Source organism: Sapajus apella, unplaced genomic scaffold (assembly GCF_009761245.1).
Source record: "Sapajus apella isolate SASKATOON/1434 unplaced genomic scaffold, GSC_monkey_1.0 scaffold31, whole genome shotgun sequence".
NCBI classification, from domain to species: domain Eukaryota; kingdom Metazoa; phylum Chordata; class Mammalia; order Primates; family Cebidae; genus Sapajus; species Sapajus apella.
Window position 1 is genome coordinate 21,835,329 of NW_022436971.1, and position 15,464 is coordinate 21,850,792.

A 15,464-nucleotide genomic window follows, 5' to 3' on the forward strand; every position below is an offset into this window, starting at 1 on the left:
AGAGACTAGAAAAGCAACAAAACGGAGTTGCTTTTTGAAAAAGCAAAAAAAAAAAAAAAAAAATGGACAAACCTTTAGCTAGACTAAGAAAAAACAGAGAACTAAAATAAAATCAGAAATGCAGTGGAGAAAGGTTAAAAGACAAAGATATTAAAAATAGCTATACTCACTGGTGAAAAGCTGAAAGCTTTTACTCTAAAATCAGAAACAAGACAAGGATGCCCATTCTCACCTCTTGTATTCAATATAGTGCTGGAAGTCCTAGCCAGAATGATTAGGCAAGAAAGAGAAAAGGAAAGGGGAAAGGAAAGAAAAGGTAAGGGAGAAAGAGCAAGAAAGGAAGAGGAAGGAAGGAAGGAAGGAGGGAGGGAGGGAGGGAGGGAGGGAGGGAAATAAATGTCATCCAGATTGGAAATGGAGAAGTAATAGCTGGCTCTATTTGCAGATGGCATGATCTCATATAAATAAAATCGTAGACTACACTAAAAAATGCTTAGAACTAATAAATTCAGTAAAGTTGCAGGATACAAAACCAACACACAAAAATCAGCAGCATTTCTATACACTAACAATGAGCTACCTGAAAAAAATTAGGGAAACAATCTCCCTGACTATAGCACCAAACAGAATGACATATTTAGGAATAAATTTAACCAAGGAAGTATTGTGCACCTGTACACTGAAAACTATGAAACATTGAAGACACAAATAAATGGAAAAATATCTCATGCTCATGGATTCAAAAAATTAATATTTCAAAATGTCCATACTACCCAAAGCAATCTACAGATTCAGTGCAATCCCCATCAAAATTCCAAAGGCGCTTTTCACAGAAATGGAAAAAGAAATCATAAAATTCATATGAAACCATAAAAGGCCATATATAGCCAATGCAGTCTTGAGCAAGAAAACAAAGCTGAAGGCACCACACTTCCTGATTTCAAATTGTAATCTAGATAGACGGTAATCAAACCAGTATACTTGCTCAAACAGGCACTGGCAGAAAAACAAACACGTAGACAACAGAGCAAAACAGAAAGCACAGAAATACGCCATGCACACACACACAGCCAACTCATCTTCGACAAAGGCATGAAGCAATGCTACTGGGAAAACTGAATATTCACATGCGAGAAAATGAAATTAAATCGTTGTCTTATACCACACATAACAATCAGCTCAAAATAGAAGGCTTAAATGTAAAACCTGAAATCACAGAATTCCTACAAGGAAACATAAGGGAAAAGTTCCTTGACATTGGTCTTGGCATAGTTTTTTTGGATATGACACCGAAAGCACAGGCAACAAAAGCAGCAGTAAATAAGTGGGACCAACTTACCCAACTAACGAGTTTCTGCACAGCAAAGAAAGTGATCAACAACACGGAAGGGCGCCTCTGGAACGGGAGACAGGATGTGCAAACCGTATATCTGACAAGAGGTTATTATCCAAAATAGATAAGGAACTCATAAAACTCAATAGCCAAAAACCAAATAACCCAATTTACAAATGGTCACAGGATCTGAATAGACATTTCTCTAAAGAAGACATACAGGTATCCAACAGATAGATGAAAAGGTGCCCAGCATCACTCACCATCAGGGAAAGAAAAACCAAAGCCACTATGAGATATCGTCTCACGCCTGCTAGGATGGCTGGTAACAAAACATCAAAAGAGAGCATGTATTGGAGAAGATGTGGAGAAAGGGGATTCCTCCTACCTCGCTTTGGGAATGGAAAACAGTCCACAGGCTGCATGAGAAAATCAAAAGCAGAACTACCACATGCTCCAGCAGTGTCTCTACTGGGTGCACAGCCAAAGGGCTGAAATAAGGGTCTTGAAGAGAAACCTACAGTTTCAACCTACATGTCTATTGACCAATGAGTGGATAAGGAAAACATGGCATATTTGTAGTGGAATATTATTCAGTCTTAAAATATAAGAGAAGCCTACCGTTTGTGACCTGGATAGACCTGGAAGGCATCATGCTAAGCGAAATAAGAATGTTCCAGCTCTTGCTTAGGATAAAGCTACAGGTGGATGTGATGGTCAAAACTGATTGTACTGTAATCTCCAAATGGAAATGTCCATAAATTATACCTCAAAAATGTTTCAAAAAGACAGTGCATGGCCTTAAATACATATTTAACTATATTTGTGTTGTTATAATAATTTTTAATTGGAAACAACTCTCCAATGTTAAAAGACTGGTTGGGGGATTGGCTAAGTGTGGTATATATTCTCATGGAATGATGTGTACATATTGAGCAAGCATTTCTAGAGACAATTTTTAATGACTTGAAAAAAAATGTATCGCTTGAGGCCAGGAGTTCAAAACCAGCCTGGCTAACATGGTGAAACCTTGTCTCAACTAAAAAATGAAAAAAAAAAAAAAATTAGCTAGGCATGATGGCACATGCCAGCTACTCAAGAGGCTGAGGCAGGAAAATGGCTTGAACCTGGGAGGTGGAGGTTACAGTGAGCCAAGACTGTGCCACTGTACTGCAGGCTGGGCGACAGAGTGAAACTCTGTCTCAAAAAAAAAAAAAAAAAAAAAAGAAAGAAAGAAAGAAAACACATTTTTAAAACTGTAAAGCAGTAACAAGGAGTATATCCTGAAGATAATGGTCACCATGTATTCCACCCCGCCATGTACTGTGCGGCTGCTCTACACATAGGACACATTTCCTTCACATGCATGATCGCGCAGCTACTCTACACATATGACACATTTCCTTCACATGTAGGATCCAGCTCCCATGAGCGTCGCACAGTCCCACAAGGCCGGCAGAATCACGGGACTTTACTAAGAGGGAAACAGCTGCAAAGCCATGAGGGTCCTGTGTGCGTCCTTTACCATACCACCTTCATAACTACACTGATTCGCTCAGCGCCCACAGATGATCTGGAAGCTGTTATTCGTGTCATACAGATGATGCTTAGAGAGGCCAGGGGCCTGCACTGACTCCTAGGGCACACTTTCTTTCCTGGGGCTCCACAAACAGGTCAGCACAAGGAGTACTGTTGAAGGAGCATTCTCCTCCCTGCCCCCGGCCATCCGCCTCCCTGGGACCCAGAAGGCAGGGCCTGTCCTCTCTGGAACCACTGCCTCCTCCTCCCAACCCGGCTCTAGCGGGAGCGGGGCTTCCATCCGCAGAGCTCTGCAGGCTGGCTTGGGGATGCAGGTACCTTTTTCTCCAGTGGGGCCGACTCTTCCAGGCCGTCCTGGGGCGCCTTTGTCTCCCTTCTCTCCCGCATCTCCTGTGGAAGAAATCACATCCATTTAGCAGCTCGTTCTGGTCAGCACAGCATCCCAGAGTGATTTGTGGAGCAAGAACAGTTAGAAGGGGCTCTCCTCCCAGACCCCATCCCTGAAAGCTGCTAGACTCCTTCTCCCCGCCTCTCCCCACCTGCAACCCAGCCCCTACCCTGGGTGCCCCCATTCTGTTTCCAGGACTCTTTCTCTCCCTGCCCTACCTTCTCTCTTAGAAAGGGCCTGTGTTTTTCTTGCCAGTTCCCCTCTAGGGGTGCTCCTAGTCTGCCTCTGGGCATACAGTGCCCACCAAGCACCATCTAAATGCCAGCTCTCGTCCACACTAACACCAATGAGAAGGGCAGCAGGATCTCCAGGTGCCCCCCATGAAAGTGTCACCATCTGGTTGGCACTCTCGAGCTATGTCAGCCTCCCCTGGCCCAGACAGCGTGGGCCCCCCTGGGTCACAGGCTCCTGCTCAGCCATAGCCTCCACCATAGGGGCTGCTGTGACCAGGTGGGCATGTCCACCTGCTTCTGGGGCTCAGTCACCAGCGGCAGGAGACAGAGTGTGAATTACTGGTGGAAACTCCCTGCAAGGCGCGGTTCAGAGATGGGCTCAGTTCAGAGATGTGAGCGGTGCAGAGATGTGCACGGCGTAGAGGTGTGCGCGGTGCAGAGATGGGCGCGGTGCAGAGGTGTGCGCGGCGCAGAGATGGGCGCGGTGCAGAGATGGGTGCGGCGCAGAGGTGTGCGCGGTGCAGAGATGTGCGCGGTGCAGAGGTGTGCGCAGTGCAGAGATGGGCGCGGTGCAGAGGTGTGCGCGGTGCAGAGGTGTGCGCGGTGCAGAGGTGTGCTCAGTAAGGCCAGGGGCCCCAGGAAGGCCTGTGGGCACCAGCACCTCCACTCCAGTCTGCACCTACCGCTAATCCACACCAAAATGATTGTCCCGAAGCAAATGGAATTCTATCATGTCCCTAGATTTAGCTGTAAATAACGCATCCAGTACTTGAGCCCGTCCTCACTGTGGCTCTACCTGGACCCGGATCTTTCCTTACTCTTTGCCCTCTGGCTAGCCTGCCTGGTCAGCGGCTCCTGTCCAGGCTCCGCCTTCTCAGCTAGCTCTCCCGAGCCTCCTCCGGATTCTCTCAACAGAGCCACTCTGCTCTGCTGGCTGGGACTCTGCTCTGTACTCTTTTTTTTTTTGTTTTTTGAGACAGAGTTTCACTCTTGTTACCCAGGCTGCAGTGCAATGGCGCGATCTCGGCTCACCGCAACCTCCGCCTCCTAGGTTCAGGCAATTCTCCTGCCTCAGCCTCCTGAGTAGCTGGGATTACAGGCACGCGCCACCATGCCCAGCTAATTTTTTGTAGTTTTAGTAGAGACGGGGTTTCACCATGTTGACCAGGATGGTCTCGATCTCTTGACCTCGTGATCCACCCGCCTCGGCCTCCCAAAGTGCTGGGATTACAGGCGTGAGCCACCGCGCCCGGCCTCTGTACTCATTTCTATACGGCTGCGTTTCCTTGCCTGTAGCACTATCCCTCCACTGAACAGCTGCAGAGAGGCAGTGTGTGTGTGTGCATGTGTGTGTGCGTGTGTGCACTGTGTGCGTGTGTGCATGTGTGTGTGCAGTGTGTGTGATCATGTGTGCATTGTGTGCACGTGCAGTGTGTGCCTGTGTGTGTACACGTGTGTGTGCATATGTGTGTGCTGAAATACTGCAAGTTCACCTTCCCGCTCTGCACAGTCGTGCCAGCGTTCACATAAAGTTTAGTTCTGTGTAACTCCAGCCGCACCTTGTCTTGCAGAGAGGCTCAATTGAAATGAAAGATCCCGCCACAAAATCCCCAAAGCTGATTATCTGGCTTCATGGAGGGAACATTGAAATCAATTAACAAGAAGAAAAGCACAGCGACCGCAGCCGGCCTCACAACCCCACCTCACCCGCGTGCCCCACCCCCAGCCCCGCAGGGCCACCTGCTGAAGAGCCCATGGCTGCTCCTGAGCTGATGCACCATCCACACTCACCACCCACTGTCCACACTCACTCCCCAGGGCACACGCACCATCCACACTCACTACCCGCCCGCCGTCCACACCCACGCGATGCCAACCGTCCACACCCACCCCCCCGCCCGCCATCCACACCCACACACAGCCCACCGTCCACACCCACGCGCCGCCCGGAGGCTCCAAGTAACTCTCAAGTTTGCTTTCCTATCTTGTAAAAAGAAAAGTGTCTGAAATATCCACTAAGAAGATGAACTCGGCGTTACGAAACCCCGAGGTTCGAGGGCACCAGCGTCACGGAGGAGGACAAGGAGGCGCACGGGCGGCGCCGCGGGACGCTGGCAGTGCAGCGGGTGACCGGGGCGGCCTGGGGGCGGGGCAGGCGCTCGCCCGCAGCACCCGAGGACAGGCGCTAGCGGAGCGGGTGTGGGAGAGACCCGGACCCTCGGGAAGCGGGTCGGGGAGCGTGTTCCCAGGGCAGCGCTGAGACTGCAGCTTCGTTTTGTTTGGAGGCTGCGAAGCTGAGTTGAAGGAGAAACTCGCGAATGCAGCAGCTCCGGAAAGAGGAAACAGCCTGATGGCTGAGAAGATCCCCAGCGCCGAGGAAAGCCTGGGAGGCTGCGAAAGGCCGCGGAGAGCCGCACGGGACCAGCAGAGAGGAGCTCAGACGCGTCGGAGCGGCACCGCAGAACGCCCAGAATAAAGGGAAACTGCGTCGGCTCCGCGGGAGGGGAAGGTTCTGAAGACTGCGAGCCCGTGAATGAGAATCAGATGGACATAAGACTCTCATTAGCAACACGGGACGCAAGAATAAAATGAGGCAAGAACGTCAGCAGAGGAGCCGCCATTCAGACGGCACGATCCGAACGTCCCCTGAGCTGTCCAGGCCGAGCTGCTGGATGAGCCGCGCGGCCAGGCGCTGTCACACGTGTTCCGAGGACAGGGCCAGCAGGTGCACAGGCGAGGGGGAAGGCTGGAGGCACTGACGACAGCCAGGTGTGTGGGCAGAGCGAGCCCGACGCTGGGGCGCAGGCAGCCCAGGGACTTCATGGCTGGGGCCCACAGGACAACACCACCACCCATGCCGAGGCCAATGGTGCCCAAGATGAGGCAGAAGGATGTTTCCTTCAGGAAGCATTTCACACCGCCTCCATGACAGCGCTCTGCGCTCTCCCACTGGCCGAAAGCCTGGAGAAGACACAGCTCCATCTCACCCAACCCTGGGGCCCCAGAGCACAGGGAAGAAGGTGGGTTCTCCATCAGTGCTCACAGAGAAGTAACACGAAACGAAGCAGGCCTGCCGGGGTCTTCTCACACTGTTAATAAAGGCCGTGGAGCTTGTACATGGCATTGACTTATTTGCATAATAATTTCAATCCTCCCCCTATGTGAGGCAGGCACTATGTCCACTCTACAGGTGAAGACACGGCTATGAGAATAAGTGACATGCCCAAGCTGGGATGTGCTGGCGCCAGTGTGTCTTTACCACGCCTTCCTCAGGCATCAAAACCTCAGAACGAGTCACTAACCAGCATGACTACTCGCCTGTCCCCTCTCCTCCTAAAGAGAAAGCAGTAAGGACAAGCTTGTCATGATAGCTTCTGACTGACCTCCACCTGCATCATCTGCCTGTCTCTCATCGGATTTTAATTGTTGGCCAGGTGCAGTGGCTCACACCTGTGATCCCAGCACTTTGGGAGGCCAAGGCAGGAGGATCGCTTGAAGGCAGGAGTTTCAGACCAGCCTGGGCAACATAGCAAGACTCCATCTCTACAAAAAAATTTAGCAGGGGCCGGGTGCAGTGGCTCACGCCTGTAATCCCAGCACTTTGGGAGGTTGAGGCGGGTAGATCACCTGAGGGCAGGAGTTTGAGACCAGCCTGGCCAACGTGGTGAAACCCCATCTCTACCAAAAATACAAAAATTAGCTGGGCATGGTGGCTGGCACCTGTAATCCCAGCTACTCAAGAGGCTGAGGCAGGAAGAATTACTTGAACCCAGGAGGCAGAGGTTGCAGTGAGCCAAGATCGTGCCAATGCACTCCAGCCTGGGTGACAGAGCAAGACTCCACCTCAAAAATAAATCAATAAAGACCAGGCATGGTGGCTCTGGCCTGTAATCCCACCAACTCTAGTTACTAAAGCAGGAAAGAAAGAATAATAAGTCATTAAAAACAGTAAGGCTTTCTAAAGAATAGGATTTAACATGGATTTTCTTTATATCTCTCAGCTAATCACAAAATCCACTTAACTACCATCTCTCAAGGGCTCTGCTTAATGGACCTCTGTGTGCAGTTGAACAAGCCGGGCGCAATTCGGCCAGTGCTGGGCGGCAGGAACCCCAAATGCCTCGTGGCTGTGCCTGCCATGTAGGGAGCCCACCCTGGAGTCAGAAACCACTTTCCTCCCTGTGCAAAACCCAGTGTAAGCCCGCCCAGCCTGGCCCTCCTCAGCTCTGATGAGGACTGAAGGAAATCCACCCTGGCAGACGCCGTGCTGGTTGTCATGAGAAAAAGGTGTTTAAATCCCTGGCTCAGGCCCAGCAGCACTGAGGACCAGACAGTAGAGGGGCCTCCCATCCACGGCGGGGCTGCCCTGGTTTCTCTGTGGTGCCCGTTGCCTCCACCTTGCAGACTTGCCCTGTCCACGCATCTGAAGAACCAAGGCTGTTTTCAAGCACTGCTCACAATTTGGCAGGGTTTTGTGTTTGTTTGTTTGTTTGTTTGTTTTTAGAGATGAGGTCTTTTTTTTTTTTTTTTTTTTTTTTTTTTTTTTTGAGATGGAGTCTTGCTCTGTCACCCAGGCTGGAGTCCAGCGGTGCAATCTCGGTTCACTGCATCCTCCGCCTCCCAAGTTCAAGCGATTCTCCTGCCTCGGCCTCCCGAGTAGCTGGGACTACAGGCGTCTGCCACTAAGCCTGGCTAATTTTTCGTATCTTTAGTAGAGATGGGGTTTCACCATGTTGGCCAGGCTGGTCTCGAACTCCTGACCTTATGATCCACCCACCTAGGCCTACCAAAGTGCCAGGATCACAGGCATAAGCCACTGCACCTGGCCCATTTGTCAGGGTTGGAAGTGTTCATTCTCCACTGGTCCCAGGGTTCATAAAGATATATGGCCCTGCAGGTAATGACTCCAGAGCAGGCTTTCTATAAGCCTTCCCGCTGTAAACTCCGTGCATTTTATCATGTAGACCCAGTGAGCACAACGCCATTTTTCCCACGTCCTTTCCTTTTCCAGGATGATTGGCTCTATGAAGTTTTAATGACACATTACTTCTCTGCCAGGAGAGGCACACATTTCCACTGTCTGGTTCACTTTCCACAATCACCACAACACTGCTCCCTCCTTGTGCAGAGAAACAAAGAAAACGTGGCTGGCATTCACTATTTGTTTGGCTTTTCTGCAAATCATGTACAAATCTACAAACAAAAATCTTTTGCCTAGATGGCATTTGGGGTCATTTCTGACCCAGCAAAGAAGGCACACATCAGTTGTTTTATGCAGAACCTGAGATACTTTGACATATTCACAGTCAGTGGAGGAAGATCCGTGAACAATGCTTGACGGTATGCCACCTGCTTCTCAGGCTGCATGAACTTGTGCGCCAGCGACCTCATCCCTGCCGGCCACAGCGAGTGCCACGGCACCCCAAGGCCATGGGAAGTCAGAGAGGGGAAAGCCAGGACCTCAGCCCGCCTGGCTCGTTTTACAAAGGGGGAGACATGCACAGAAAGGCCAACAGGTGTCAGAAGAGCAAAACCCCCACCGCGCATGCTGTTCAGGCCCCATTACTGGTTTTATCAATGTTGTTTTAAGGAATGACAATAAATGATTTTAAAATTAATTGGTAAGCTGGGCACAGTAGCTCACGCCTATAATCCCAGCACTTTGGGAGGCCGAGGCAGGTGGATTACCTGAGGTCAGGAGTTCAAGACCAGCCTGGACAACATGGTGAAACCCTGTCTCTACTAAAAATACAAAAATTAGCCCATCATGGTGGTGTGCACCTGCAGTCCCAGCTACTCGGGAGGCTCAGGAGGGAGAATCTCTTGAACCCAAGAGGCGGAGGTTGCAGTGAGCCAAGATTACGTCACTGCACTCCAGCCTGGGCAACAAGAGGGAAACTCCCTCTCAAAAACAATAAGCAAAAACAAATTAATTTGATAAAACCTATAAGAAGAACTATGACCTTTCCAATTTCTGGGCAACACATTTGGTAATACAGACAAATGTTTTTCCACCTACAGTCACTTTTTTGGCCATGAAAAAAAAAAAGACTTTCTTTCCATTAAAAGGAGTTGTCATTCTCTCTAAACATAAAGATAATGTATTATTGTAAGGCCTGCAATGGCAAATCAGTGTCATCTCAAGTACCCCAGCAGTCAGTGGAGCCTGGTGCGTGCCCAGGAGGGTTCCTCAGCCAAATGTGGACTCGGCAGAAGTTTCAGGATCCAAAACACAAGGAGGCAGCGTGGGGAGGGGGCACATGCTGTGTTTCTGAGACCAGACGCCACCCATGTCCGGGGCTGAATGGCAGGACTGTGAGGAGACAGGCAGTGGCTTCTTCATCCCAGCCCTGAGCCTGCTGGTAGATTCTCAATGGACGTTTGTCTAATGAATGAATGGTGACTACGTATGTGTCTGTTTCCTTAGAAGCAGGCACTGTCCTGGATGAGGTCTCTCCTCTCTGACCTCCAACGGCCCTGGGGTGCCCTGGCGCTTGCTCAGCTGGCAGGGACGAGGTCCACTGGCACACAACATTTTCTCTGCTGGGTAACCAATTCCTGACACACTGGGCATCCTCAATCTTTTAAAGCTCTCCTCACCCCGGTGCTCACCTCTCACTTGCGGACTCACTGGACACATGCTGGACAGGCACCTGATCTGCACCGTGGGCAGGCTCGCAGCCTGCCCAGGGTTAGTGCCTTGTAAGTCACTGTCCCAGAGCAGGGAGCAGGGGCTGGATCCCAGGTCACTGTGTGTCCACTCCTGGTGCCACCACTGCATCCCCACAGAGTCCAAAGCCGGCATTACCTCCCCAACTTCACAGACCAGGAGGCCGAGGCTTGGGAGGACAGGTGAGCCATCACGCAGCACAGCTGACCTGGCACACACAGACCTGCCCTACTTCCCAGGCTGCGAGGGTTGGGAAGGGACCCCACCCATGTGGGAAATGAAAGCACATCCAGGGGACCCAGAATGTGGAGGCCGGGAAGGACCCTCTCAACAGCACCTGGGAAAGGCAGCAACCAGAAGGGACCCTGGACCCCAACCCACGGCCCCCACCTGTTCAGGCCACAGACCTGGCAAAGCGCAGGGAAGAGAACGGCTGGGACTTGGGGGCACCCACCATGTCGGATGGGGATGTGACCTCCACAGCCAAAGTCCAGCTCCCCACAGACACAGCTTCCAACTTAAAGCTGACGGTTCCACTCACAAACCCACCCATGCTACCATGAAGTCAGGGGCCAAAGCACTTTCACCAAAACTTCTTAGAGAGCCATACACATACACATAATTCAACATTCCTAAAGCAAGCACATCAATCAGAGTTAAAAGCACAGAAGCCACTGGGCTGGGCTGGGCTGCAGGGCGGTCCGCTTGGTTCCAACAGCAGGGTGGACACAGCTGAAAAGAGGCCCCGACCAGAGCCACGAAGCAAAGCAACAAGAAAAAAAAATGTTTCTTATTTTTTCCCCTAACCACTAGACCACCAGGGATTTTTTTTAATTTTTAAAATAAAATATTAAGGGTTCCCAGGAAGCAATGCAGAAGCGCTTTGGGACCTTACACAAATTGCAAATATTCTCTGAACCTCAATTTCCTTATCGTCCATAAAACTGCGCAAATGGGATCATCTTATGGGGAAGCTGACAGAGGCCGCGTGGGCAAGGCCTGACGCGAACGGCAGGTGCCTTCCCGCAAGTTCCCCCTGGAGAGGGCTGAGTTGCAAGTAAATTGCTATCCTCAGAATGAGGGAATGCCATGGCCTGGGACAGTGTAGATATCATGTCACCCAATCCTTGATTTCCAGATGGGGCAACTAAGGCCCAGTGGGGTGGGCAGACCTTCCCGGGCTTTGTGCTTTTCCGTGGAACTGTGTAGCTGCATGGGAGTCTCTGAGCAGCCCCGGAGGCCACTGCCTGGTGGCGCAGAGTCCAGGGAGCAGTTACCTTTGAGGCCAGGGAGGAGGATGTGCACAGAGCAGGCGTCTTCAGAGGCCGGCTGAGGATGTCCAGGCAGTGGCAGCGACAGGAAGGCCAGGCTGATCAGAACGCCCACCAGGGCCAGGTGTCCCCTCATCCTGGGCGCAGGATGCAGACTCCTACACAGAGGAGGAAAAATGAACAGTGATGGGAGCTGCAGTAGCCGGCCGCCGGTGACAGCGAGCAGGCCTCTGAGGCCAGGGGCGCAGCCCGCATGGCACCTGGCAGGGCCTCTGGGCCCCCACGGGTACTCCTCAGTCACTGGCTCCCTCAAGCACCAGTCATGAGCCTCCAGTGAGAGGCTTCCAGCGCCAGGGTCAGGCACCGGGCACCGAGAACATGCCAGCCCCAGCCAGTAGCCTTGCTTGAAGGCCTACAGCGTGCCCACCTCAAGGAGTTCCGTCTGGATTCCTACACAGAGAACTCCTACTCAGCCGCTAGAGAAACGCTATCTGCAGTTTTGGGATTCCCACATCAACAGCCCTGTGAGAGCCCTGCTACAAAAGCCAGGGCAGCAGGGTCCGGACATTGCCCCGAAAGCCAGGGCCCTGTGGAATCTACAGAGACCCTGCCTCTGGCTGGCGCTAGCTCACCTTTGCAGCTAGAAGTCCTGCTGCTCGAGGAGTCCTCCCAGAAATGTGTGGAGGCCAGGATGCCCACGGCAGCCCTGCAGCTTGAAGGGAAGTCATTTGAAACCCTTCTCCCAAATCTGAAAAAAATCCCCTCTAATGGTAATAGACAGAAGGATGACGTGGAGACCGCTAGCGTCAGCGCCTGGAACATCCCATGTTAGATGTCCTTTACCACTGAGGCAAGGGTTAATGAAGGGAGGGGGAAGGGAGACAGGGTTAGAGGCAGGGCGGAGCCAGAGCTTGGGCGTGCAGGTTGGAGAGCTTCACTTGCTGAAGATGACAGAGCCTGTCCTATCTCTGTGAAAACTTAGAGGCCTTGAAGCCGAGGCTGCCTCTCATCCTGGGTGTTCAAGAATGGCTCGGGGGAGAAAGGTCCTTTAAAGCTCAAAGTCACAGCGGCTCACACCTGTAATCCCAGCCTTTGGGAGGCCGAGGCCTGCAGACTACATGAGTCCAGGAGTTTCAGACCAGCCTGAGCAACATGGCTAAACCCCATCTCTACAAAAAATTAGCCAGGTGTGGTGACACACACCTGCAGTCCCAGCTACTGTGGAGGCTGAAGTGGGAGCATCACCTGAGCCCAGGAGGCTGAGGGTGCAGTGAGCCATGATCACACCACTGCACTCCAGCCTGGGCAGGCAGAGTGACACCCTGTCTCAAAAAAAAAACAAAAACACACACACACACACACAGGAAAGAAAAGAGAAGAAAAAGCTCAAAGTCACAGAAAGTAAAGCAATGAGCTTTGGCTACGCCATGATGGTCCACACGCCAGCCTGTCACCAGAGGCCCTGCTCAAATCTCGGCTCCACTTCCGCCACTCCGGGCCCCCCTGAGTGTGTGGGAAGGGTGGTGGAAAAAGGGGTTAATTCAGAAACTGCCCACTCCCACCTTTATTCAAACATCCTGCAAGAATCCGCAGGAATCGGAAGTAGGTATGACTTCACAAAGCGCAGGCACAGGGAAGCCAGGAGGAAAGTGGGGGCTCCCAGCTCCCGCTGAGAAGGGGCGTGGGTGGGAGCCCGCCCCATGCAGTGACACAGCCATCACGGGGCCCGGCATCGTCCTGTTGAGGCTCTCATCATTACTAACATTCATGACAGAAAATTTCAAATACACACAAAACCAGGACCATGAACCTCCATGTATCCATCACTCAGCTTCAGCAATGGATTATACCTCCAGCTGCCATTTTTGATGCTCACTTGCTAGTTCATTCAGAGTTAATGTGTGTATACAACTACAGGATGACGAGGCCTAACCACACAGCACACACTTGTGAGCGCACCTGCCTGGCCAGCCCCGAAGCCCCAGCCCCGCCCCCATCCACACGGCCTCCCCTGAGGGATGCCATCCCAAATGTGAACTCCTCCTCTGACAGGGTTTAAGCAGCATTCCTACATTATTTGTTCTTAAGCCATATTCGGTCAAGTTTGCTTGTTTTTGTTTTGGGGACAGGCAGTGTGCCATCCTGGCTCATTGCAGCCTCGATTTCCTGGGCTCAGAGGATTCTCCCACCTCAGCCTCCCTCGTAGCTGAGATTACAGGCATGTGCCGCGATGCCTGGCCAATTTTTGTCTTTTTTGTAGACATGGGGGTCTCACCACGTTGCCCAGGCTGGTTTTGAACTCCTGGGCTGAAGTGATCTGCCCTTCTCGGCCTCCCAAGGTGCTGGGATTACAGGCATGAGCCACCGCACCCAGCCTTGCTTGCTTTTGATAAGATATCACAGCACAGTATACATAGTCTTCAGTGTCTTTTTTACTCAACTTTATGTGGTTGTAGCGTATGGATTATCTAATCTTATGAAGGCAGAGTGCATGCCACTGGCAGGTGCTGGAAGGAGAGGAAGGGTACAGCCGGTGGCGGGGAGCTCACCCTCGTGACTGTGGGGCTGGCAGGCCAGCGCTTGCCTTCCTGCACCATGGAGGGGCCGTGGCCAAGGCCTCCCGGGACTTTGCATCCTGAAGGCAGTGAGTGAGGGGCAGCCACACGTCCACTGAACCACTTCCCAGTACCTTGGCCACACCGCAGGCACTTTGCAAGCCCCGTTCTTCTCCTAAAACGGAGATAGGAACGGCCAGCACAGTGGCTCATGCTGGTAGTCCTAGCACTTTGGGAGGCCAAAGCAGGTGGCTCATGAGGTCAGGATTTCGAGACTGGCCTGGCTAACGTGGTAAAACCCTGTCTTTACTAAAAATACAAAAATTAGCCAGGCATGGTGGTATGTGCCTGTAATCCCAGCTACTCGGGAGGCTGAGGCAGGAGAATCACTTGTACCTGAGAGCGGAGGTTGCAGTGAGCCAAGATCATGCTACTGTACTCCAGCCTGGAGACAGAGTGAGACTCCACCTCAAAAAAATAAAACAAATCAAAATAAAATAAAACGGAGCTAGGCTATTCTAAGGGATAGCGGAGGAAATTAACGCCTGTGGCACCGTGACAGTGTGGCACATGGAAATGCTCGTCCAGTGGCAGCTACTGATCCTCCTGTGATTACATGAGTGGGCTCCCAGTCCAGGGAAAGGGCTGGAAGCTCCTCATCTGAGAACACCTGTGCCCCGCACAGTGCCTCTGTGTCAGTTCTCCTACGGAAGAGACACAGGGAGGCTGTTTCCATCCAGTGCCATCCTGCAGTGCAGGGCATCGTGCACCAGGCGAGGACCTGGTTCTTCTGCAGAGTCCCTCGTAGAAACGGCCTTGTGAAGGACCAGGTGCAGAATGTCCACTGAGTTGGAGAAAAATAACTCCCATCACTGCACAGAGATCGGCACCATCAGGCTCACGCCACAGATGAGGAAGCCAAAGAAAAGAGACATTAAGACGCTTCCCTGCATTGTGCGACTAGTGCGTGGTGAGGGTGGGGCTGAACGCCAGGGCTTCCCCTCGCTGTCGCTGCTTTCCTCTTTCTCCCGGCTCGCAGCTCCCCACGCACCAAAGGAAGGGCCCCTTCCTCCTCCAGTCATGACTGTAAGGACTTTTTAAAAATAGGGTTTGACAGAGAGAAAAGGAGCTCATATACATTGTATACCAAATGTGGACACATATCTGATTTAATTCCCACAACAGCCTTGTGCAATATTACAATTCCTCAGTGCAATATGGAGAGGCGAACAATCAGCCCCAACTCCACCACCCGGCCATGCAACTGGGCACTCTGCCTCCAGCCTCCCTGCACACCCACAGCCTCCCTCCAGCCTCATTCCACACCCACAGCCTCCCTCCAGCCTCATTCCACACCCTCAGCCTCCCTCCAGCCTCCCTCCACACCCTCAGCCTCCCTCCACACCCTCAGCCTCCCTCCAGCCTCCTCTCCACACCCACAGCCCCCCTCCAGCCTCCCTCCACACCCACAGCCT

At 52.0% G+C, this 15,464-nt stretch overlaps 1 protein-coding gene across 2 annotated transcripts in view; it reads right to left on the reverse strand.

The window, feature by feature from the left end:
• Positions 1 to 15,464, reverse strand: part of COLEC11 (collectin subfamily member 11) — a 47,585-nt gene that overhangs the window by 24,769 nt on the left and 7,352 nt on the right. Inside the window, exons 2-3 of one of the 2 annotated variants that reach the window (XM_032294234.1) lie at positions 11,441 to 11,592; positions 3,191 to 3,262 (exon numbers count right to left, since the gene is read on the reverse strand). In XM_032294234.1, coding sequence (XP_032150125.1) covers positions 3,191 to 3,262; positions 11,441 to 11,570 — 202 coding nt within the window. In that variant the 5' untranslated portion in view covers positions 11,571 to 11,592. The remainder of the gene's footprint in view (positions 1 to 3,190; positions 3,263 to 11,440; positions 11,593 to 15,464) is intronic. The other variant, XM_032294235.1, reaches the window with a different exon arrangement.